The sequence below is a fragment of the Atractosteus spatula genome, chromosome 5 (genome assembly GCF_055471065.1).
Source record: "Atractosteus spatula isolate fAtrSpa1 chromosome 5, fAtrSpa1.hap1, whole genome shotgun sequence".
NCBI classification, from domain to species: Eukaryota; Metazoa; Chordata; class Actinopteri; order Semionotiformes; family Lepisosteidae; genus Atractosteus; species Atractosteus spatula.
In genome coordinates this window covers 62,457,391-62,482,253 of record NC_142710.1, presented here as the reverse complement: position 1 = coordinate 62,482,253, position 24,863 = coordinate 62,457,391, and the positions used below count along the sequence as shown (strand labels likewise).

The window sequence follows — 24,863 nt, the reverse complement described above, 5'->3', positions numbered from 1 at the left end:
CTTCGTCTTTTCTCATGCTTGTTAATCCAGGCTTTTGCAAAGAAATGTCATCGCTTTTAAAACGACAGAGAGACACTAATGGTTGTTACTCAGTAGAACTGAAATTAGATTAAATTATGTGTACTGTAGTTGTCTACATGTTTGTCAAGGTTTCAGCTAAGGCAGCAGCTTTTATGATTTAGCCCTCTGGATGTGTGGGTCAGTGATTCCTATCCTGACATCAAAGCTGAGCTCATAGTCTTATAGTCTATTTTTCTTGTCCATCATTCTTGGCAATTTTCATCTTTGGCCCTGTCTTGGCAGGAGGTCATGCTGTTCATTGACTTTTTCCCTCAGATGAGAGGTCAACCAGCTATGTTTTCTGGCAGTGAACTATAAATTCTGTAATATGGTATGAGATGTATGTGTTTTCATTGTCAAAAGCATATATTAACACTGACAGATGAGTCGTTTCTAGTATTTTCTAGTGGAGTTTTGAGTTATATGAGAATACTTTTGATGCTAAAGACTTCTTGAAGGTGACACACTAAAGCAGAACCAATTTTTTTTTCTTTGAAGAGCTGCATTGTTGTGGTCTTTTTGTGCCCTACAAAAGACGATCCCACTGAAAGTATTTGCTTTCATAGTGTTGTGCAGTATTGTGTAGTGGTAAATGGAGGTTCATTTTTGATGCAATGGAATAAATTTAACCAAACCTTTTGTGGTATTTGATATTTTGTTTTCTCCGTCTACTCTTTGATATACTGAATTGGCTTTATACAGTAAAACAAATCTTTTTTTGGTGCTGTCTTGATACAGTGGGATTTCGACAAATATTAATTTAGTAGGAATGCTGCTTATTTTATAAATCGCATGCTAAGATTAGATCTCCATGTCCTGGGTGGTCCTAGGGGTGTAGTTGATTGGAGCAGTATTTCAGTGCAAATACATCATCCACATATTAATATTCATGAAGGATGCAACACAAATTTACATTCCCAAAATCAGGAATTTTGCATTTTAGGAAGAAAAAAAACATTGATAACATTTACTGCATTTAAGATAAAGATTCTTTGTGCTCAGTCATCTGCACACACAGTGTGGTGTTCTGCTATAAGTGTTTTGCAAAAAAAAGCTGTAATTAAGTTTTCCATTAGAAGATATTGAAGAAGTCTTGCTGCTTCCCAATTCTTGTTCTTTGTGATATACAGTATACTGTATATTGCTTGTCTTGTGGTTTTCAGCTTCAGCTTTTAATAAATATGTCTTTACTGTATCTGAAAATATGTTTGTGTAAGATTTTGGAAATTATTTATTTCCAGTTTTTGCCTGCGCACAAACACTGTGACTGGACCACTTCTTCCTAGGCTTTCCCATGTAGGTGGTTTCTTAGGTATTTAACAGTAGTAAAAGATGTAGGATTTTTTTGTTGTGTAGTCAATATCTTTTTCTTGTTTGTGACTGAACACTTAAATACCAAAATTTCCAATCCACTGCAGTACAGAGGTTTGGTAAACCAGTTTTCTTAATTATGTAATCATATATTTACATCAATTAACATTTAATAAATTAGTTGATGAACTGGTTGTGTTAAAGCACAGGGCTGGGAAATCCAGTATTTAAGTAATGGGGTTTTGTATAATGTGAGTAGCTAGCCAGCCAAATCTCTCAGCCAAGCTGACCTGACATAAACAGTGTAAACAATGTAAACAGTGGCAGAATGTATTTTTGGAAATTCTCCAGTTATAATGATACTTTAAAAACTCTTTTAAAAAACTAAATGGTTTCTTCTCTCATTGAGAATGAATCATTTCATTTTCCATTGGTGTCAGTATTTTGATATTTAGCACTTCCATTGCTGTTATAAACAGTTACTGCTTTATGGTTCTTTTTTAAAATGCCTTTAGAGAGAAAAACGTTTGGATTTATTGAGAGGTGCTCTCAGACCAAAAGGCTAGACTTGGGTTTTTGTCCTGAATATTCTTGCCAAGAGTCAAAGCTGTAACTGGAGAACATGAATACATTGTTCATGATCTGGCAGTCTGTCAGAGAAATTTTTCAGTAATTTTATTGGTAAAGAAAAATTAAACAGGACATGTTGCAGGTCAAAAATGTTAGAGTACAAGGTTGAAGTTTACTCTATATGTTTAATATTTTTTAACTAAAATTGAGAGTTTAATTTAGATATCCGGATCATGCCTTTTTATTTTTATTTTAGCATCCAGTAGTATTGTTAGTTTCCTGATTTTGTGTTAAGTGAATTAGAGCACTGTCCTTTTATGTTGTAGGAGCATGAAGGTCATTCTGTGTCAATTGAACATCAGATGTTCACACCTCAGACCTTGGTTTTGTTAAAATTTTGTATAGTGGAAGACAGTGGTCAGTTAATAAACACTGCCAAATATTTCAGCTCAGGGAGCCATAAACTTGAGTGATTTTCAGTGTCTGTTTCTTCCTAAAGTAGAAGAGATACTGTATCACTTTGAAATTGCTTAGGTGTACTCATGATTTTACTAAGGCATTGTTTGTGCTCTTAATTTTCTGTTTTAAAGAGCTTCTGGATGAAAGTGACTAAAATGACCCCTTCTTTGAGGGTTGATACGCCTTGTTTGTCATGAGTTAACAAACTGACCTTTCAACAAAGTGTTGGCATTATACATGACGATTTGAAATATGTTTGGTGAAATAATTGATGTGGTCATCTGACTTCTGCCCATTGTAACAATATAAGCACTTATTTGTGTATTGTAGAATATTAACCAACAACTGAGTTTAACACAGGGGAAAGCATGTCATATAATTTAATCTATAAACCTAAGTCCTTATGTGCATGTGGTCTGTCATCGGGATACAGTGATATTGTTGACATCTCATATCTTCATTGTTGCCATCTTCAATAATGATCTGAACCAGCCTTCTGTCTCTGCCAATGTTTCGTCATCAAACCAATGCTGACTTAAAATGTGCTCAGAATGATTACTGAGATGTTATATTATAATTGTAAGTATTTCATTGTATTTCTTAATATCTACATTTCATCATCTTTCCTGGAGCTCATGAAATTAATTTGAGAGGGGTGTTTTCAAGATGACTGGCATTGCATTCGAAAAACATTTTGGGCTTATTAAGTCCTTTCCATGGGCTTTTTTGGTCTAAATGAGTCATAATCAACAGCTGTTCAGTTTGCACATGAATTGTACAGTACTTTCCATTCCTGCAGTGTTAAAGCAGCTTGCTTTTCCAGTTGTTTGGCAGATTTTACTAAGAATTTAGCGCTTAATCGGATAGAATTGTGTTAGAAAAATGCACCTCTGCAAACAGTAAGCCTTTGGTAAGCCTTGAAAGTTTCTTCATTAATAAAATTCAGCCTTGATTAATGTAGTATTCATAAAATAAGAGTTAACCTCTCTTGCATGATTCTTAAAAATTAATAACTATTTGCATTTATAGACTGTTAAACTTTTCATCATAATGGATCCCAAAGTGCTTCACACATACTGAACTGTGTGGAAGGGAATCCATTTTCTTCCACTTCCACCTTGGTGGTACAGTTTAGTACATGCCTGCCATTATACACAGCAAGCTATGTGAATAATAGAGAATAATAGAAAAAATATATCATCAATTAAACTATAGGAGATCTTCTTATATTTGTGTGTATGTATTTTCTTCTATGCATAATAAGGTTTCTTTTCTTCCTTCTGAACCTTTATCATCTGCTTATTTATATTGGGAGCCTGCACTTTTTAAGTTTTCATCCTACTCACCTTTGGTGTAGGAATTGCTTTACTTTAGAGTAGGAATTGCACCATGACCAGTGGGTGGGACTGTGCTACTGTACTGTGGGGCTGTGAATCTGTGAGTGGGACGCTGATACTTTACAGCCACAACTTGCAGAAGATATGTTTAAAATCTTTAATATTATCTTACCACATAGCTCAGACACACTGACCTATTCAACAAACATGTTTAAGATATGGGTTCCTGATGAGCTACAATCTTCTCTACTATAGCTTTTACGTTTCTGGAAATTGTTCTGCTATCAAGAGGTAAATTTGCCCCTGTGCCCCTCCAGTATACAGTACATCACAGGTATCTGTTGCTGCAATGCACTGTCAAATAATGCTTTCACTTTCTAGAAATTTAAAAGCAATTGTTTGTGTGGCCTTATAACATCAGGTGATGAAATAAATGCAGTGGTTCCTGCTTCCTTTCTTACTGATGTGAAATCCTTCAAAAACAAATTCAGGAATTTGTGTTTTTGATTGGAAAACAAGGTTTCCCATAAAATACTGCAGTAAAATTACGTTGCTGGTGAGGCATAAAATAAAACTTGTGCCTCTGTATTCCAAAGCAAAGAGCCGTGGTCTTCACTTTGCACACCTTTATCCGGAAGCTGAAATTAATTTCTTAAGGCCCCTTTTTTTCCCTCAAAATATATTAGACCACATAGACTCTTATGTCAAGTTCAGCTGTAGCTCCAAATAACAAAATTAAAAGTATTTAATCTCTCTTCAGGGTAAGAGTGGGCAGCACAATTGCTTTGAAAGTGTAGTTTCTGTACCCCAGGTACAGGGGAACCTGATCTGATTGCTTACCTGTTGATAGCAGCATAACCCTTCAGCCATTCTAAAGCAGCCAGCCGTCTGGGTGTGGTGTATTGGTCATACTGAACAAAGCATTTGAGTCGTTCACTTGTTGCTAAAAACAAGCACCACGCTGAACCCTTCCAATGAAGATCTGAAGGATTTAATTATGATCTCATTGCCTTATGGGAGCGATTGTTGTGTGTGTCTTGTCTTTGGCTGAAGTAAAAAAAATATATAATAAGTAAACCATTTCAAGTTCAAATTCCATTACATTATCCATGTCTTGCTATTAGGCATTACCTAATAATGTCAATGGTATTACCCATGTTGTAAACTTTAGTTAAACCCTTGACGTTGTGTTCCATTGGGAAATGTGTCACTATTGGATGCAGGCCCGGCTACAGCCTTTGGCACTAGGCAGCCTCTTACAAGCAGACAAGTCAGAAATTCTGCAGACAGTTGGGAGTTTATACAGTCCCAACCAGATGATTTAGGGTGTATTGTAAAACAGAAGTAAGTGATATGCAAAGGGAGGCGGGGGGAATGAACAGCTTGCATTATAGAAGTAAACTGTAGACTGATTTCTCCTGGTATTCTTTGTGGTTTTACCTTACTTGGTAATCTGTGAACACGCTACTCAAGCTTACTTTGTGTTCAACAAACCCAGAGTAACTGAATGAATACACCCAGAAAAGAACTACGAATAAAAACAACTGCAGTAACTTGATCTCTAGAAGAAGAAACTAGTCATTTTCTCTTGTGGTTTAAAGATGTGGGACATATTTTGCCATGAAGTGAACAGAGGATGGATCTCGGTGTCTCAGAACTGTAGAGAAGCAGCTGACTGCACTATAGAAATCAAGTTTGTCATGTGCTTGTGACATTTTTTACCCTTGTTTCTACTGGGACGGCTTTAACATTTTTCAGACACATCAAAGAACCAAGGCGAGCATTGTCATTGCAATGTGGAATCTAATGTGGAAGTACTGCATTTCAGTTAGGACAATAAGGTAGGAGTTGCTGTTTTAGCACCAATTTTGTTAATCCCAGTTGATGAAACTTCATTTGATCACTCACCTTTTTCACCAGCCCTGCAATTTTAAATTTATAGGCATCTGTTTGAAATGTTTGAAGTTAAACAACTTCTTTACCTTTGATGTGTTCTTAGGAACATTCAATACGAACAACCACTTTGATAATTGCATTTGCTGTTGGAGCTTTCTGGCACTCAGAATACTTTGAAATAAAGTAGTGATAGCATTGGAATTTTTAAATGTATACTTAAGATAAAGTCTGTATTTTTAATCAAGGTATTGGTCTTGGTTACAATGTGATACAACAAAGGTTTCATTTTTTAAAAAATTTTGTTTTCATCCAGATACATAACATGCCTCCACTTGATATGGGTTGGATTATAATATACAATCTTAGGCTGTCCTAAATGCATGTGCTGTATTTTAGCTATAACTCCACCTTCATTTGTGAAGCTTCTTAACTGTTTCGAAGTGGTTAAAATACAGAATTAGTCTCTCCTATTCCAGTAGGTATAAAGTGTAAATACTCCCCTTACAATGTTTATACATTTATCATTAATGCTTTGATATAAAAGGGACACAATTGTAACATTTCTTTTATATTATGTACAGTAGATTTCTGAACTTTCTTTTGGTTTAGCAGTGAACTACTTTAGTTAACTGTGATATTTGTTTATTTTTCAACAAATATATCAGACACTGCATCTTAAGCTTAATGTTAGTGTAATAAAAGACTTAAGTAACAGCAGATTGTCATACAATAAATGTTGCCAGTACTTTAAACACAATTAACTCTCACGGAATCACTGATATAAGATCTGCAGAAGGAAATATTGTTTTTACTAGCTTGTGCTAGACAGTTTTGGCTTTTAACTTTTCTTTACTTATAAAAACAAAGATACAGTATGTTTCCCTGGTCCCAGTTGGTCCTTTATTTTGATTAGCTAAAAACTTTAAAGTTGAAGGACACCCTTCACTGTCCAGTTACTCTAAATCTATTAACTACTCCCAGCAGAAGTGATAGCCTCTAGAAAATCATGTGTACTCTTTCCCTCTCCAAACCAAATAAGCGTTACTGTCACGCTTAATGCAATACCATTGTTTCTCTGCCACAAATTATTAACCATAAAAGTATTTGTAAATCATATTTAATTGCTACTTTAGTAATGCAAATGCATTTATAAACCCATAATATGAGGTTTCAGCAATGATTTGCTAAAATTCACATACAGTTAGACCTCTAATTCCAGGGCATAAGATCATTTTCATGCAAATTATTACATAACTTAAAATCCAGGTAAAAAATGAAGCGCTCAAGTTCTTGACATGTTCTCAACGGAACTGGGACCAGCAGTGAAAGAAGAGTTAAAACACTGATAGCTGTATGGGCATGTACCGTAGATTTTGGTTTATAGAGCTGAAATTAGTGGTCAGAGGGTTAGACCGGAGCCTTCTTACTCAGCAAATTAGTACATGACTCGCAGTAAATAGTAGGGATTGTAAGTGAATCTGTAGGGTTGGCTGGGGATAGCATTAAGGTTGTTTTTGGGGTCTTCATGTTATTGGAGTATCTCAAAGTACTTATTTTGTTTCTAATCCACATCTGGTACATGTAAAGATTTGTGTCTAGTTGTTCTCTGAAACTTTTTTTTTCCATTTTGACTCATTTCCTCTGGTGCTGAATTTTTTTTTTTGCATGATGTGGAATTTCCCTTCACAGTGGAAATATCCTTGCCGGCTTTTTTTTTTGCTGTTTTTGTTTCCTAATACGAATTAGCGAAACAAAGTTTTGTCCACACAGGTGCCTGTCTGGATTGTGGTTATGGCATTTGTAGACAATAATACTATGCAGGCAAAAAATATTTGAGTTTGTGTTAAATAATGAGTACTGTATGTGTTATTTAAAAATGCAGGAAAAATCTGAAGTTATCTGTTAAACTTAAGTAGTGTATTGCCATATTTACTTGAAGCATGTTGTTATCTTTGAGTTACTGTTAAGTCTTAAGGTTCTTCTGTGTTTTAGTTAGGAATGGAGTTCCAAAAGATAGTGGATCCCAGATGCTTGATTACAAATATGCTTTTGTACTGTTTGTGCTTAAAAGGGAGTATCCAATACCTTTTGAGCACAGACAGCAACCTGCAAGGCAATGGAATCAATTTGTGATAAAAGAAAGCAGTCTTCTTGGTTTAATTTGCAATTCTAATACAGTAACATCACAATTGAAAAATCTTTCATCTCATATTCCCTTCACATGCACCGCAGTGATCCACTTGTTGCAGTATTAGTCACTGCTAACAAATCAGAAAGAGAAATATTAAACATACTGTACAACCTTTTTCAATGAAATGTTTTGAAAACTCTGTAACTATAGATCTGTTCTTGTTGCTTTTTTCTTATTTTAAAGTATTTTAGACCTGTGTTTTGGCTCAGCAATAGTTTATTTGATAGCAGACTTCAGCAACAGTAACAACCAGCTTTTCTATATGCTAAACCACAAACAAATTGAATCGTATGGGAGGGACATTCCTAAGGCCTGAAGTCATACTAGAAGGTCTGTTATTTATGATGGAGGCCTCAAGCTTGCGCAACTTTCTGACCAGAAATGTTTTTTGCAGTCCTTATTTTTCATCTAAATCACACCTAGACTCTGTGATTGTTGGTTTTGTGGGGGGAGAAAGGGATGAAGAAATCTCATTAAAGCACTTTTTGAGAATTCCTTTTTTAATTCATTTTCAGTATTAGAAGAAAGATTGAAAAATTATCTTTGTCTCTTTTATACCAACTACTTATTTATTTCCCTGTGCCAGATAGAACGTAGGTTACAGTTATGAAGTGGTAATCAGTAACTCTGATACTGTAAGGCCCTTTATCTTGAGAAATTTCCTTTAGAAGTTTGCAGACTCATATTTTAACTACTCTTTATTGGCTTAAACTTTGATTTTAGCTGTTGTTCTGGAGGAGTCTTTAAAGTGTATACTTAATATGTTTCACTGAAATGATAAAGATAAGATTTTATGATGCATGATACAAAACAGTTTCATGAGTTCCAAAAGCTACAGTACATTAAATTATAGGAAGGTTAGTTAGGAAGGTTAGGAAGACCTTGAAGAGCTCTTCTACTGTATTTTGTAGACAGGCTAGGTCAACACAGGGAGATACTGCTGACTGGAATGTTTTTCCACAGCTACCCTTAAACTTCAGCTCTTTAAATGGCTACAGTGAAACAGTAGAACGGGTGAAATCTGATCTAGGCATTAAAACCCTTGTCAGAAGCACCAGAATGTATTATTTACTGAGTGTCTTTCAGCTGAAACCACAATGCCAACTCATTTTGTTTTCTGTCAGGACTCTCTCTGAATTTGGAGGAAACATCTTTATTTTTCAGAGCGATCCACTCACCCTTCATCAAAGACTTTACGAATCTCTTTCCTGTGCTTCCTGAGAGCCGTCTGGGGCCGTCTCAGTACAGCTGGGAATGCACAAGTCTGTTGTGACTCTGTGTGTCTGTGAGAGGAGTCCAAAGGGAGGCTGATAACTCATTTTCTGGAATAAAGCTCAGTTTGTTTTTACTAGTTCTGGCCTTTTCACTTTGGAGGGTGTTTTTCAGGGGAACAGACAATCAGTATCTGGGGCTATACAGTCCTTTAACAGGCTCACAGCCTTCAGTCAGCAGTGGTTTGTAATGTTCAGGACCTCCCATTTGCTATTGAGTGTGTGGGGAAGTATGTGGAGTCTGTAGTAGACAGTCTGAGACAGTTAGCAGTTAGGAAGTTGTGCCCATGATTCGGATTTTTTTTCTCATGAAAAAAGTCTGCTCTTTATTTTTTACAACAAGTGCATCTGAGCCACAGAAGATTTGATTGGAGTAATTTTGTCACTGGTGAGTAAGAAATCCGACATATTTTACTGAACACAGGTTGGAAGTTGGACGTGAAAATGTGTTAAAATATCTCACTACTCCTTTCATAGCACAAATTCCAACATTACGTTTAACTGAAGTATTGTGCGTTCTGAATAGAGATTGTATTTGGTTTGTGAGAACAAAACTTAACTGATCTGTTCAGTGAAATTGATCTAATCTGTTATTTCTTTTTTACTGTCATTCAATCAACCTGACAGCTGTATTGAATTCAATTAGAAATGGTTTTCACGATAGAGAACGTAATTTGGGAAGAATTTCATGGTCACTTTACCAAAATGTAAGGAATTCTTTTCATCTTTGTTGGTTTTTTTGAGTTGGCAGGAATTGCAGCTATTTGTGCATGAGTTTGTTTGTTTATATACAGTATATACAGTACACTTTTCATTTTCAGGGTATATAACTGATACAACTGATAATATGCTACAGTCATAATTACTGTATTAAGAATGGTAATATTAATGCTATTCAATTATATCACAGTAAGTTTATTACATTTTTCCTTGTGATAAAATGCATACAGTATGTGCCAATTATACAATTTCAGACAGCAAGTTAATGTGATAAAATGAATCACTGGTAAGAACATTACAATTCGTCCTGTCTGTAGAAGCTAGAGTGTGTTTATTTCTCAGCAATTATGCTTCTAATATAGAGAGCCAATGGTAATTAGATGTTATTAATATTTTAACACTGTTGGTTCATGTTTCAAAATCTAACTTCAAGCTTATAAAGAGGGAAGGTATGTACTGTTTGTCATTACAGTTTCAACTTGTATGTAAAAGTAAATTTGTTTTCTGTATAACATAATGCAATAGTAAAATGTATCAATCATTTTAACCTAAAAGAAATTACATCTCAGGATTTTGCAATTTTCTGCAGATATGTTATTGTGACTTTGGGCACCAGTTAAAAATGCTTTCCCTTCTTTTTTCCTAATTGAACATTTCCTATTGTCTGTCACAACTTCAGGCAGATGGTGGTGGTTATTTGTTTTTCATTGTCCTTTAATTTGCTGTTGATTTCTATCGGTGCTCATGTAACATATAATTGCAATGTAAACGATCCTGATTAAATTAGTCATTGTTTCCTGTCCAGTCCGAAACATAGACAAATTGGTATAGGCCTTCTGAGAACGTTAGCTAAGACTCATTCTGTATATTGTACAGTATGTGAATTGTAAACTTTGTGAGTCAGTGAGTATACTATAGGTATTAACTATAGGTAGTATAGAGTTTTATTTTCAGAAATGGGAAGATGTTGCTATACAGTTCATGTGAATCCAATGATTATCTATCCATATAAATACTTTGTTGGAGTACTTGTGTATTGTGGAATTTTATTTTTTCACTTTTATCTTTTTGCATTGTCCTGTTCCATGGATGTAAAGGCAATATGCTCTCAGAGTAAATCATTTTAAGTGCTGGATGGACAAACCCACTGCCCTCTGCTTCTCTATCCATCTGTAACCTTCCTGGTAAAGACATCTCCTGGCCCATTTTCTCTTTTCTACTTCTGGGACTCGTCTGGCCTAGGGCAGTAGAAACCCAGCCAAACAGCCCTCATCTGACCTAGAGGCCAACTGCATCAAGAGGCAGCCCTGTCCCAGCTTAGAGCCTTTGTTCAGTGTAATTGTAAACCAGCCCTAGTTCAGCTTATGCACAAAGTGAGTATCCCAGAGCATCATCTGTCCATGTTATTGAACCTCCCCTTTATGTTAGAATGCAAAAACTAGTAGGTGCAAAATGTGTTGTTTTTTTTATAAAGTTACCTTTATAATTAGTATGCAGCAGTTACTAGTCCTCATAATAAAAATGCTCAGATATTGTTTGAAAATGGTTGATTGGTGATCTTCTTCCTCTATGCTTTGGGTGGTAGTCAGCATTTCGGATGAAACCAGCTGGACAAATTCTGATTAAAGGGATACCTTAAGACCTGAGCTGAATGAGGACCCTCATTTAAGTGCAAATGCAGCTATACAAAATATGAAGATCTTTGCCATCACTTAAATCTCAGCTAATTTCCCTGTGTATATGGGGCGTCCAGCATCTGAGCTCCAATGAGGAGGAAGCTCTTAGAGACAATTTCAGTGAACATATAATCTTTGTGAGAATCACACCTTTTTATATCCAGGGACTATGTTGGTTTAGCTTTCAATAAGTATCATACTTGCTGATACTGTGTTAGCATTCTTACTGTACTGTATAATGCATCACTGATGTCCTTGTTATTTACCCAGCAAGACATGAATTGTAAAGAATGAAAGCACAATGTTATCTTATAATTTAAAAGCCAGCCCTCTTGGCACAGTGATGGCTAAAACTGTGCATTAATTTTGATTTATTCCCTCAGTATGGTCAGTGGCATAATGGACTTTCTCATTCACCACAAGGCGTCAGCCACCAGATCAATAGGATATTGACATGTTTTTATTTGTCAGTCAAAGGGGTTGCTTTTCTACATCTTACGTGGACATCAGAATATGGACAATGCCTTGACTTTTAGGTACCAGCTGGACAGTCCATGGCCAAGTCTCATACACCACCTGGGGCCATCCATGTTTTATGTATCTCACAGAGTTGTGGCAATCTTTTCCAGTCTTCATCAAATATTTATGGTTGTGGTGACCTCCACATAAGGAAGGTTCAGCTCATTCTCTGGTGGATAGTGGCTGACCTCAGGGCGTCTGACAGTACTGACAGAGCTACTGTTTATCACAGGCAGGAGTGGCTTCTTGTTAGCAGATAGAAGGTTATTAATTGTAGACTCTGCTAACAGTAATGTTTTATTGACAAATGGAAACAATTTGCTAATATATTATTTTATGTTGAGGTTCCAGTGATATGTCAGTGCAAACTATTTATTACAGTGGAGACACACGAAATTTATCTTCAGCACACAACGTCCAAGCCTATGTCCCATAATCATGGGGATGAATGTAAAGTACTGCCTTTGCAGTTTTCATCTTTAAGTGGTTCGTATTTAATATGTGTTTTTCCTGCATTTTTCTTTTATTATACCCTTATGTGCTTTGTGGTTTTAAAGCATCGACACACAGAAAAATTCTTTGTAGTGTATGTTCATAGTTGTAGTAGCTCCGCTAAGCATTTCATGACAACCTAATGGATTTCCAGAAATTAATGCATTGAATCCTTTTCCAGCTTATTTTTAAATAGTGTTGGTGGTAGTTCTGTTGTGTTTTGAGATTGGTTTTTGCCAAGCTTTTCTGTAGAAAACACATCAATACACTCAACTGTGTGTATGATTTTCCAGATACCACTAGCCCCCTGCAGGATGTGATGTAGTCCATTTATTTTCACAATAGGGTATTAATGCTTATCTAGGAATTTTGTCTTGTATTTTTTGGTGCAAGCAAATACAGCATTTTATGCCGAGTCTGCGGAAAACTTTACTAAGTGAAAACATAACATTTGAAAATGATTAGTGAGGAATGCACGTCTAAAAAATTAATCTTGAGCATAGTGCATTATCATAGGATTTTATCATTATCAGCAGTGTGGCACACATGGTATGACTGTAATTCATACAAGTGTGTTTAAACTAAAATAATACTATACATGCATTTTATGAGTTTCAGGTGTATCTTAATACTTCTGGTATTAGTTAGTAGGTTTTTGACTTAAGGGCTGATACTTTTCCCCAGACAAAGAAAATCTGTTCTACGTGTTACAGAATCATTCCAGTAATCATCAAGACAAAAGCAGGCAACACAATGTATAAGAATATTGGAAAGCAGATTCCCAGAATTTTCCATACTTACAATGACTTACAATGACTGACTGAATCACCTTTTTTCTCAGTACACAGCACTCACCATCTGGAACTGCAGAAAGAAAGTTTTAATTAAAAAATGTTTAAAATTGGCATGAAGTCATATATAAAAAAGAGGAGTAAGCTTGTATGTCATTATAGAAGGTAGTGGAAGAACAGACATTTCAACAACATCTCTTGTTGCTCAGTGTTGAAGCTTACAAGATAATAATAATAGCTTATACTTATCTAGCGCTTTTCTGGACACTCCACTCAAAGCACTTTACAGGTAATGGGGACTCCCCTCCACCACCACCAATGTGCAGCATCCACCTGGATGATGTGACGGCAGCCATTGTGCGCCAGAATACTCACCACACATCAGCTATCGGTGGGGAGGAGATCAGAGTAATGAAGCCAATTCATAGAGGGGGATTATTAGGAGGCCATGATTGGTAAGGGACAATGGGAAATTTGGCCAGGATGCCGGGGTTACACCCCTACTCTTTTCAAGAAACGCCCTGGGATTTTTAATGACCACAGAGAGTCAGGACCTCGGTTTTACGTCTCATCCGAAGGACGGCACTTGTTTACAGTAAAGTGTCCCTATCACTGTACTGGGGCATTAGGACCCACATGGACCGCAGGGTGAGCGCCCCCTCCTGCCCCCACTAACACCTCTTCCAGCAGCAACCTTAGTTTTTCCCCAGGAGGTCTCCCATCCAGGTACTGACCAGGCTTACACCTGCTTCGCATCAGTGGGCTTCTAGTTGTGAGATACAGAGTAATATGGCTGCTGGCTGCTGGGGTGATGATATACTGGAAACAACACCCTAGTTAGATGTTGATATGAAAGTTTTCTTTTCAGTTTCAGTACTGTAGTAAAGTCATTTTGCTGCTAAGTCAACACAACTGTATCACAGTCTACATCTCATCCAGAAAAGTATTTTTTCTTTGAGATTTTAAAAACACCATAAAACCTTCTGTATAACTGAACATTTTCCAGATAAAGAATGAATTAGACTCTACAGTTTGATCAAGAGAGAGAAAGTAAAATTTAGAAACTTTGAGGGCTTTAAAGCTATAAAGAGTGATTTCATTTTATCTTGGTTGGGAAAACTGTATCATTGAGTTGATCATTCAAGTTGTTTGTAATTTCTCAGCTTTTATTGCTTAAATAAAAAACACATAATCTCTTTGGGTAGTAATGAAAAAAAAGGTTTGTAAGCCTTTTAAAAGTTATTGTGTGCATTATTAATTAATAACTTCAACCGAAAAAAACTAACTGTACATATTATTTGAGAGCTCTAAAATGTGTATGTACAGTATAGAGTTTGAGTAGTGTAACCAAATTAAAATTAAAATACAAGGCTCGAAATACAGTACATTTTCTTAGCCCTGAAAAGCATGGTGTACAAGACACACACATCGCAATGTTAAACCACACAATCTGAAGGAGATGTCTAAATGATTGGATGATCTAGAGCCTATGTGTTTTAACACACACTTAAAAACAGTTTACTATTAGTTTGGAAATGATGAAAACAGTGGTTTGACTTGGAAAGAATAAGTTAATATACAGTACCTTTCCTTGTGCTCATTTTCCTTCAGAGTTGTTTTATGTGTTAGATTGGTTTGGTGTCATTAGTATTATTGAAGATATAATCCATTAATCAATGGAATTATAAAAATAATCGTGTTCATTTTCTTTCACATCACATGGATTGAAAACAATTAAGACATTGAAGGCTTATAGGATTGTCAGATTTAATTTGCACAGGTAACTGCTATTGCACTATTGTGTGAGTGGACACAGTTCTGCAGCAGTGCATGAAAACATAACAAGGTGTGTAAACGAAAGACAACATAGACCCTTCTATCTTATTTTGATGGATTTGGCTTCAGATCAATTAGATATTTAAGTCAAAATAAGATAGATAGGTCTATGATGTCATCTTTCATGTGCACACATGGCTGGATCATTTAGTTAAAGGAGTATGAGATCTGAATTGACAGTAGGGCTGGGCAGCTTGCTCCAGGCTGATCCAAAATCCTTGATTGGTCCATTACTACACAGCTCCCTTGTCCAGAATATTACAAGCCAGTAAGCAGTACATAGAACAGGGTATCAGTATGATATACAGTAGGAATCGGTATTTCTCTATAACCTGTTTTCTATTTGTGTGTGTCTTTTCATTATCTACAGTACTCTAATACATGCACAGTAGGTTGTAGGCAACTGTTTAAGCATGTTGCATGTCATACAAAAAAAACATCCCAAAATGTCATTCAGACATTTCTTGAAAGAAAACAGAATTTCATCTTCAACAACATATCTGAACAGCTTGTTTCACACTCTCACAATCCTTTGTGTAAGGAGGTACCCCATTCATAGATTTAATTGCTTTTCTGTAGTTTCCTCTCATGACTCCTGCTTTGTGTTTGACTGTTTATACAAAAGAAGCCCACTGAGCTGACAAGGATTTTAAATACTTGGATATTGTCCTTCTGCAGTCTTCTTTGTTCAAGACTAAGACGGTTCAGTTCTTATATTTTGTCAGTGAAGGACATTCCCTTGATAATGTATCTGATTGCACTTCTCTGTACTGATTTCCAGAGCTGCAATATATTTTTACATACAGTATTTACAATGTTATATTTTATTGTAGCATTACGATCAAATTTGTATACAATATTCTAACTGAGCTGTCACTAGAGTACTGTACTGTATAATTTGCACTTTTAAAACACCTTGATTTAAATTCTACACTTTTAATGAATTATACCAGCATTTAGTTTGCTTTTTTATTGTTTCCCTACATTGTTAATAATGTGTTAACATAAACACCTAAATCTTTCATTCTGTTCTTGTCTACATTAGACATCTGCCAGGTGTTTGCCTAGTCTTCATTTCAATCTAAATCTTTTTGAATTTAATTTGCTGCTTCCACAGTGTTTACTAATCCTCTAATCCTCTGAAATCATCGACATTTTACTAACTATACCAGAATCCAGATCATTGATATAAATTACGAAGAGCAGTGATCCCTGTGTTACTTCACAAATTTCTTCACTATTACCCAATCCTCCAAACACATGCGTTTCCCTGAACGCTTGCAACCTGCAATTTGAGAATTAATAGTTTATGAGGAATATTATCAATAAAGTTCTGAAAATTTTAATACATTATATTTAATACATTATGGAAACAGTACAAACTGACTATCCCAGTACAGTAATGAACTGGATCCTGAAAGGCCTACTTTTTTGTCTTCAGTTAAAAAAGTAAAAGTGTTTAAATCACAAAAACAAAACTAAAGGAACAGACCTACAAAGGAGCTGGTCAGAGAATACCTGCAGATCAGTACAATGTTTTTTTAAATCCTCAGAAATCAATGCAACTTACAGTACTTTTTATATATAAATACTTCTAACAGGCTGGAAATACTAAACTGATTCAATTATGTTGTGACATGAGAATAATACATTTTTTGCTACTGCTACTGCTTTATTTTATGTTATAACCCTCATTATATAAACTTATTAATATACCTTATTTGTTCCCAGTTCTGTTATAATGATGACCGAAAGAGTTACCCTCTTATGCAGAAGGGCTTTAACTGTAGTAATCTGAATACAGTCCCTTAATCAAAGGGAAACATAACAGAGCCCCAACTGGGATTTGAACCTGCAACCTCCTAGTTATAACTCCCGAGCCAGACTCCTTACTGCCGCCTCATTGATGTGTGTCAGAGACCACAGGGAGTACTCCTGCTGCAATCAGTAGACACCTATTGGATCATGCACAGTCCCTGACTCGAAGCTGGGTTTAATAAAGGAAATCATGTGTAGACTGCAGTATGCTGTAGACTGAAGCTGGTACCAGAGGGGAAGTCAGCTTGGCCAGGGCAGCTTGTGGACCATCACTCCTATTATAATAAATAGACAGCTCTGCTCTCAGTCAGGGGTCTCCACACAGCAATCTGTCTTCATCTGGGCCTAATGAAAAGCAGTTTTAGCATCTGATTAGCTCTTAATATGACAGAGCATCTGCATGCATTAGGTGGACGATTGCAACTCTGGATATTTCTGCTTAAGTAGTGAAAGTACTGCTCTCTTGATATATTTGTTCTAGTGCAAACATGTGTGGCAAGACCAAAATAATTTGAAACTGATTATCAGAATTTGCTTTGTGTAGGCAATGGCAACAGAGGTCGCAAGGATATTGGGAGTGTTGCATGCATTTTAAGGCAAAAGATTTCAGTGATTTATAAAACGTTTCCTGAGATGTTTGAAGTGTCTAGGTGACAGGGTTTGCACATGTTTTTAAACACTAACTACAAACCATCTACCAGATGTCCTCTTTTGCATAAGAGTTGCCTAGGATGAGATGGTAAATAATCAGACTAAATCAATTCTTTACTTCACTTTTTAGTTGTCCACAGACGGAGTGTTCCATAAACAAGTGATTCATGATGCAACGCTATTATATACAATACAGTGCAACATGAATAAGAGTGTGCTTATATTTATAACTATAGTGTTGTATCATCATGAAGGGTTTACGAAGTGTTCTTAATTTTTATATACTGGATTCAGTACTAAGACAAATCTACAGCCAAAAAAGGAGCTTTAATTCTTTTGCACTGGCAGCAGTTTTCTTGCTTTACTATAATGTGTCGCAAGTTAGTATTAAGGAGAGTTAAGTATCAGTTAAAAATTCTAGCACTGTACTCAGAGCAGCACTTTTAACAGTAAACAGTAATTAAGGCTGAGCCTTCAGCAGAAATGCTGTGCAAACATGCATCCTGCTGTTTTAGTTAGTGCAGGTCCAGCCAATAGCATTGCAGACAGCGTGTTTGCATGCATTTACTAAAGTACTGAGGTCAAAAAATGTAGTACAGCTATTTAGATTGCCTGTGTGTTGGGTTGAACAGAACATAGATAAGTTTCATAACCAGAACTATAAGTCTCTTAAAAGGTTTCCTTTTGTGGATCTCAGTTTAATATTTATCCCCAGTAGGAGGTGGGAAGACTTAAAATAAGGAAGGCAGAGAAGACTCCAGTATTTCAGTGTTCCTACAGATTATGGATTGTTTGAGTAAATGGCACTGCCTGAGTTACCAAATAGTTGTTTGACATAATTCTTTTTTACTGAAACATATTCAGTCTCCCCCATTTCTTCAGACTTTAGTCTTTAGACTTCTTTAGACTTACTAGCAGACCTTTTCCAATCGGTAAACATAAACATTACTCTGGATTAGGCACACTACTCCTACCATACAGTAGCTCTATAATGTACTGTAGGTCCCAGCATTCAGTCATACTGAGTGCACATGTTCCTTAATACAGGAAGCATGCTGCATGCAATTTTCTTAGGGAGAGATTCCCCTGGGAGTGAAAAGAAGAGATAAGCGTTGTTGCAGAGTCATGCAGTGACAGAGCATGCTTGGCCTACAGAGGAAAGCTTAAATTCTGACTCTACCTAGAACTGTGCCTACTGTACCGAAGACATGATAGGCAAAGCAATAATGACAATTGCAGAAATGTGTTGAGTTTAACCAATTTAAAGTAGGAGGCAACATCTAGTCCTAAGGCCTTGATTTATTTTTCTATTCTGAGATTATTTTAAATGGTTTATTGAACTGTACAGCTGCACGATTTTTCATTACAAGCATCATTTTCAGGTGCAAAAGTTGTCACGCCTGTAACATGGCAGGATTGTAGCTAACAAAAGTGGATGTCTGTCTCAAATGTCCGATATGTAGTGCAACAAATTCAATATTCCAATGTCCTCTCATGGAAAATGATGACTTGATAAGATAAGATCACTTTATTGGCCATATACAATTTCTTGTACTAGGAATTTGTCTTTTCGCAGACCCCACCTTGCTCTCCATGAGACACACAGACAGGGAGAGAAGCTTGGGGTCAGAGCGCAGGATGAGCCATTGCACAGCACCCCTGGAGCAGCTGGGGTTAAGGGCCTTGCTCAGGGGCCCAGCGGAGTAGGATTCCTCTGCCGGCCGCGGGATACTAACCGGCAACCTTCCAGCCACAGGCGTAGATCCTGAGCCACAGAGCCACCGCCCTGCACCGCATGTTCTGTTGATAACATGCCTATCTGCTTAATTTCTTTGGCCTAGGGGAATGCACATTCACGAACATGTGGTTAAGTCTTTAAACTGAGCCAAAGCTTTCGTCTCTTATCCTTTACATATGGCCTCCTATGTGCCATAGCAACCACTGAATGTTTTCAACTGTTACATCATTGCACAGCAAGGCAGAATTTCAAAAGGGAGGATATGGTTCAGGCTTAAAAGAAAGGAGGAACTGTTACTCCACTTGGGTTGTGATGTGCCTGGTCAGTTTACAGACGTATCTAGCGGGCACGTTCTTGTGTCAGTTTTTTATTTTTCATTTAACTGATTTCAATCTTGCTGGGGCTGAGCGTGAGACTTACTGTATGACGAGCGCTGCATTAGCAAGCCACAGAGGTATCCATCCTGCAGACTGCTCTTTTATGGCACCAGGTATTGGCATTGACATTTCCATATAAAACACAGAGTCTATCTAAAATGAATCTAAAATGAAAAAGGCTTCTTGGTGAAAGTCATAGCCTTTTCACAGCCTTAGCATGTTGATGTAAATGCATGTCCTGATCCATAATTAAAATGTTTATTTCCTACTGTTGGGTTACAATTAGAATATTAACGCATATATTTATTTAGAATATGTGTATTTTACATGTGTAGATATACACTCTCAAAGCACATCAGAATCATACTCTTTTGTGTTTAAGAGTTGTCTGTCAACTTTTACTTTAATGCCAGTATGCCAATTAGGAACAGTTTTGGGCTAACGGACATGAATAATTGCTTTAGCAGCTCATTAGTATTAGACTTCAAACAGCATAGCAACCAAATGATGAATTGTTTGTGACTTCGGTTGTCACCATAATATTTACAATTTTACAACATGTTTTTGTTTTCCTGGTAAACGGTTCTTCTTATTTTGGTTAGATTATTTTTTTTCATCGTCTTTCTTTAAGAACAAATCATCAAACTGCCCTCAGAAGTTCTGCCAGTGAATTTCTAACCCATAGATTCATTTAATGAGCTCCCTTGAGTGAAAGTGAGAATTAAGTTGTTCTCTCAGAGTTGCTTTTCCTACTTGCTATTAGGTGTTACAGAGGAGTATTACAGATGAGAAGCTGTATTTCATCTTCCAAAAGCAATCCCTACTCACAAACAGCACCCAGCTAATTTATCTTGTGCTAAAATCATGTAATTAACTTATTATTACCTATGAACCTCATCAAGGAAAAAAAATAATTGCATGATACATCATCAAGCTAGCACAAAAAATACGTAACTTAGAAAAGTTATTTTAAGCCTCCGAATAACAGAAACAGAATAAGACATTTAAATTGGAAGACATGCTGTACAAGTGATACAGTACGAATTACAGAGTGATGTGGCTTAATTTCTCTTTTGGCCTGTTGTAATGTAATGTTGTAATAATAACGGCATTTTAATAATAATTGAAAAAATGTGAATATGAAATAACTACAAATGAGTGTACTTTGACCATTTTCTGGATGAATTTCGCGTTTCCCCGTGTTTCGGCTACTATGAAAATTTACTGTTCACCGTCGCCATCTACTGGTAGGTTGTTAAAAGTGTTGACACCGATTCAGTTTTCTTCTCTGTTCGCTCTTTACATGAGTATTACAGCTCCCTGCCTTTAGACAATTAAGTTTAACCTTTTTAAATAACAAGTGACCTAAATAATTTCTTAATGAAAATACAGTAGTTTGAGCCAAATAGCCATTATAGAGTTAGGAAAAGGAGTTAGATTTCTGTAACATTTGTCAGATATATAGTACAGCATAGCCCAGTAGGCTTCAATAAAATGTCATTGGTTAACAAGTTCTTATTTTTATATGAACTAAGAGCTAATACATTTATAATATATAAATTATAATTGTTAATTAATTGTTTTGCTTCATGCTTTTCTTTGCTGTGATATAGAACATGCTCTAGTGTTTTCACTGTGTGACTACAGTGGTACCTCCCACTGGAATGTTTCTCAGAAGCAGTGGTGCTTTGTTTGGATCAAATCCAGAACCAGTACTGTACATTCGCTTACCAATTCTTCAGGTTGCTATTGCATAATGTTTACTCTTATTTGTTCTTTAGACAACATAGATGAGACAGATTCTGCCAAAAACATACAAGTTATGTTTTTGATTTCATGTGGCTTTTTATCAATCCTTCTCTTTTTTGGCACTGTGGATCCACTGTTTTAAGCTCACATTGGTCAGCACATCTATAACTGTGATCTGGAGATGAGGACAAGTCCTTTGTAAGCATTTATGCTCTTGATGCAGCAACTTAGCATGAGTTCAACCTTTACAGTTTCCCAATAGCCTGGAGCGACACATGAGCAGGGTTTCGATTACTCTGCTCTGCCGAAGTCAATCTGCGACAAGTTCTTTCACAGTAAACACCATCTTTACTGCTTAGCTGCAGTGTCAGTTCTTATAAAGATTAAAAAACATTGCCGGCTTTGAAAAATTACTGTAATTTGCTTCCATTTACTTCTCTGGAGAGCAGGGGCCTGATTGTATTAGAGCCTGAAGAGGTGAATTCAGATACACTCCCAGTGCCATGTGCATGATGCTCTTATTGTGACTGTTATTTTTGAAGCTGTTTTTTTTTTCTCAGGAAATTACTTTTTTCAATCTCAAGCTTATAACCTAACCCTAATTTGACCCCCAGTACTGTAAAGGATGCATCATGACATATGTCAAATTGAGTGCTTTTATGTTAGTGTTATTTTCTTGAAGAAGATATTTTGCAAAACACAAAGAGAATAGAGAATGGCATTGTATAAGGACATTTTTGAAATCATTGTGAATAAGCTTGTGGCTTAATGAGCTAAACATTAGGCTCCATTCATAAGGCTAGAAGTCCTAGCCTACAGTATATGAAGGTACCCGAGCACTTATCACCACGTTACAAAACCTTAAACACTACCCATTGTTCCCTTAGTGTCCTGCCGTTTAAGTTATACACTACAGTCAAAACTGCAAGTTATAGTTACATATAATGCTGCTTAAATGTAAAAAGAAGTTATTCACAAAAATCTACGCAAGGCAAAATACTGTATATGATACCAAGCTGCAATTTGCTTGGTAGGCTGCCATCTTGCAACACATGCTCAGTTTTCCTTTACTCATTTATTGCAAAATGAAAATGTGTGATTTGGACATTGTATACAAATTCAATGTTTTATGAGGTTAGATTAAAAAAAACAAGAACATACACTATCTGAGTTATGGAGAATAACACCCTCAGGCTAGAAACCAGTTCCTCACTGGTTTGGCCCTTCATGAGGCTTTGGAGGGAGCTTTAATTAATTAAGAGTTCATGAAAATTCATCATGTGCTGAAATATTGTGACATTTTAAAAACAAAGTATTTGTCACAATAAGGCTGTTAAGAACATCAGCTTAAAAAGGATTTGTTTAGCTCAGCTAGGAATGTGATGTGATATAAACTGTACAATCCAGGATACACTCTTTTTCTCTTGGCAGAATGTATTATGATTTAAAAGTCAAATCAGGGACGTTTTAAATGTCAGATTTTTCAGGCTATGCATTCAGGCCTGCTGTTTTTTTCTTTTAACCAAAAGAAAAATCTTTGAATGCTTATACTTCATACTTTTGATTAACCTTTATCCTTTACAGAAATAATCACACGAGATTCCAGCTGTAGCTATGAACAGTTTTAGCTGCACTGAATATATTAATGTGAGCAGGGCTACAGACTTAAAGCATAAAAATAAACAATTTTAAAACATTTCCCCACTTAGCTCAACAGACATATTTTTCAGTTTTTCATTGACCTCTTGCCTCTTTATCCTCTTGATAAACTTTTCGTTGTTGCATTGGTAGCATTTTCTCCAGGGTAGGCCAAAGCTTTTTGGAAACCTCAGGGTGCAAGGTTAAATCCCCTTCCTCCTCTGCACAAAGACAGAGCTTCAACAGAGCTCATTTTTTGCCTCTTGTATTCTTACCTCTAATTTCTGAATTTCAATTAACCTTTGTCTGCTGCAAGGTGAAGTGAAAATAGCAATTACATGGCTGAGCTCAGCCATGTCTGAAGGGCTGTGGACTTACTGTCTGCACTGTATTAGGTTCTGCAAAGGAGGTTTGTATGTAAAGTGGTGTAATTTGTGATAAAGAACTTGACAAGCTCTTATATACATTACTTGCAGCTACATGCAAGATGCTTTAGCTAAATACAAGATTAGATTATTGAAAATGAATTGAAAGCCCCCTCCCCCAGTGTCTCAAACAGTAATGGTGTTTCAGAACAGGTAAAGGAAAAGAAAAGTGTCTGAGGAGCCTTCTTCAGGGGGTGAGAGCATGGTTAGTGTCTTTAATTCTGTATATGAATGAAGCCCTTCCACCAGTGGTCTCATAAGGCTGTCGAGAAAGGTTGAGATGTGAGAGGTGGTAGAGTTGCATGGTGAGACGATTGGGTGTCAGGTTTGTGGATTTCAGGCAGGAGGTAAAATTGAGATGTCTGAAGAATTTTCATCAATGAGACGGTTTTCCTCCTGAGGAAGTTCCTTATTGCTGATTAGAAGAGAGCTGGTAGATACGTACCACTTCTTTTTGGTAGTTATAGGTAGGATCCTGTGGAGGAGGATGATAGGCAGGAGAGTTGTCTGGAGGCTTCTTTGATATGTACTGTAGGTCTTTTGGCCACACCACAGCAGCACCGCCTCTGTCAGCTTGCTTGCAGAGAGATTGGGGCGCCTGAACTTCTCTTTCGGTGAGGCTAGACCTGAGGTTAGATCTCCTTGGTGTGGAAAGGGTCTTGGGAGCTTGATATTTGTATTGATTAATGAAATAATCTACTGACAGAAAACAGCCAGCTGGGGAGTTCAAAAGCTTTGTTTAATTTTGATCTCATTGATAACCGGGTTTTTGTTAGATGAGGGTGAAGAGATGTCATCAGCAAAATGTGCTCTGAGACAAAGCCTGCGGTAAAAGTGATGGAGGTCAATTTGAGTTTGGGGAATGTCTAGCATCTTTCTGACTGGTACAAAACTAAGACTTTGGCCGAGAAGAGATCTCTCATCCTGTGAAAGGGGCATATCTAAAGGTATGGTAACAACAAGGTTGGAATTCGTGGATGTAGTGAGCGCCCTGAGGGTTTTGTTTTGTCCTTATCTGCACTGAGGAACTGGTAGAGTTTGGAGTTGCGCCATCTGATGAGTCATAAAGCAGTAATAAAAGGAATATGATGTGGAGCTGGTAGCTTTAAAAACCTCTTTGCATCTTTGATTTTGTTGTCTAGAAAGAGTAATCTGTTGGTAGAGGGAAAAAAATGGTAGAAAGCATTATTTTCTTGGAAAACAGCTGAAGTCTCCTAGTGTCACTCTGGGTGGTATCTGAGTTGAAGGAAAAAATGTTGAATTTAAGACAGAGTGCTGTCATTATGACCACATCACCCCTGAAGAAGGCTTCACAGTCCAAATGTTGTGTTTCTTTTC

At 36.6% G+C, this 24,863-nt stretch overlaps 1 protein-coding gene across 3 annotated transcripts in view; it reads left to right on the top strand.

Annotated features, from left to right (window-relative positions):
- The window catches only part of iqsec1b (IQ motif and Sec7 domain ArfGEF 1b), a 203,608-nt gene that overhangs the window by 117,836 nt on the left and 60,909 nt on the right, over window positions 1-24,863 (top strand). The window contains exon 1 of one of the 3 annotated variants that reach the window (XM_088916109.1): window positions 5,325-5,578. The exons of the other annotated variants lie outside the window; for them this stretch is intronic. Coding sequence (XP_088772235.1) covers window positions 5,532-5,578 — 47 coding nt within the window. The 5' untranslated portion in view covers window positions 5,325-5,531. Of the gene's footprint in view, window positions 1-5,324; window positions 5,579-24,863 lie in introns of those variants that run through there. 3 annotated transcript variants of the gene reach the window in all.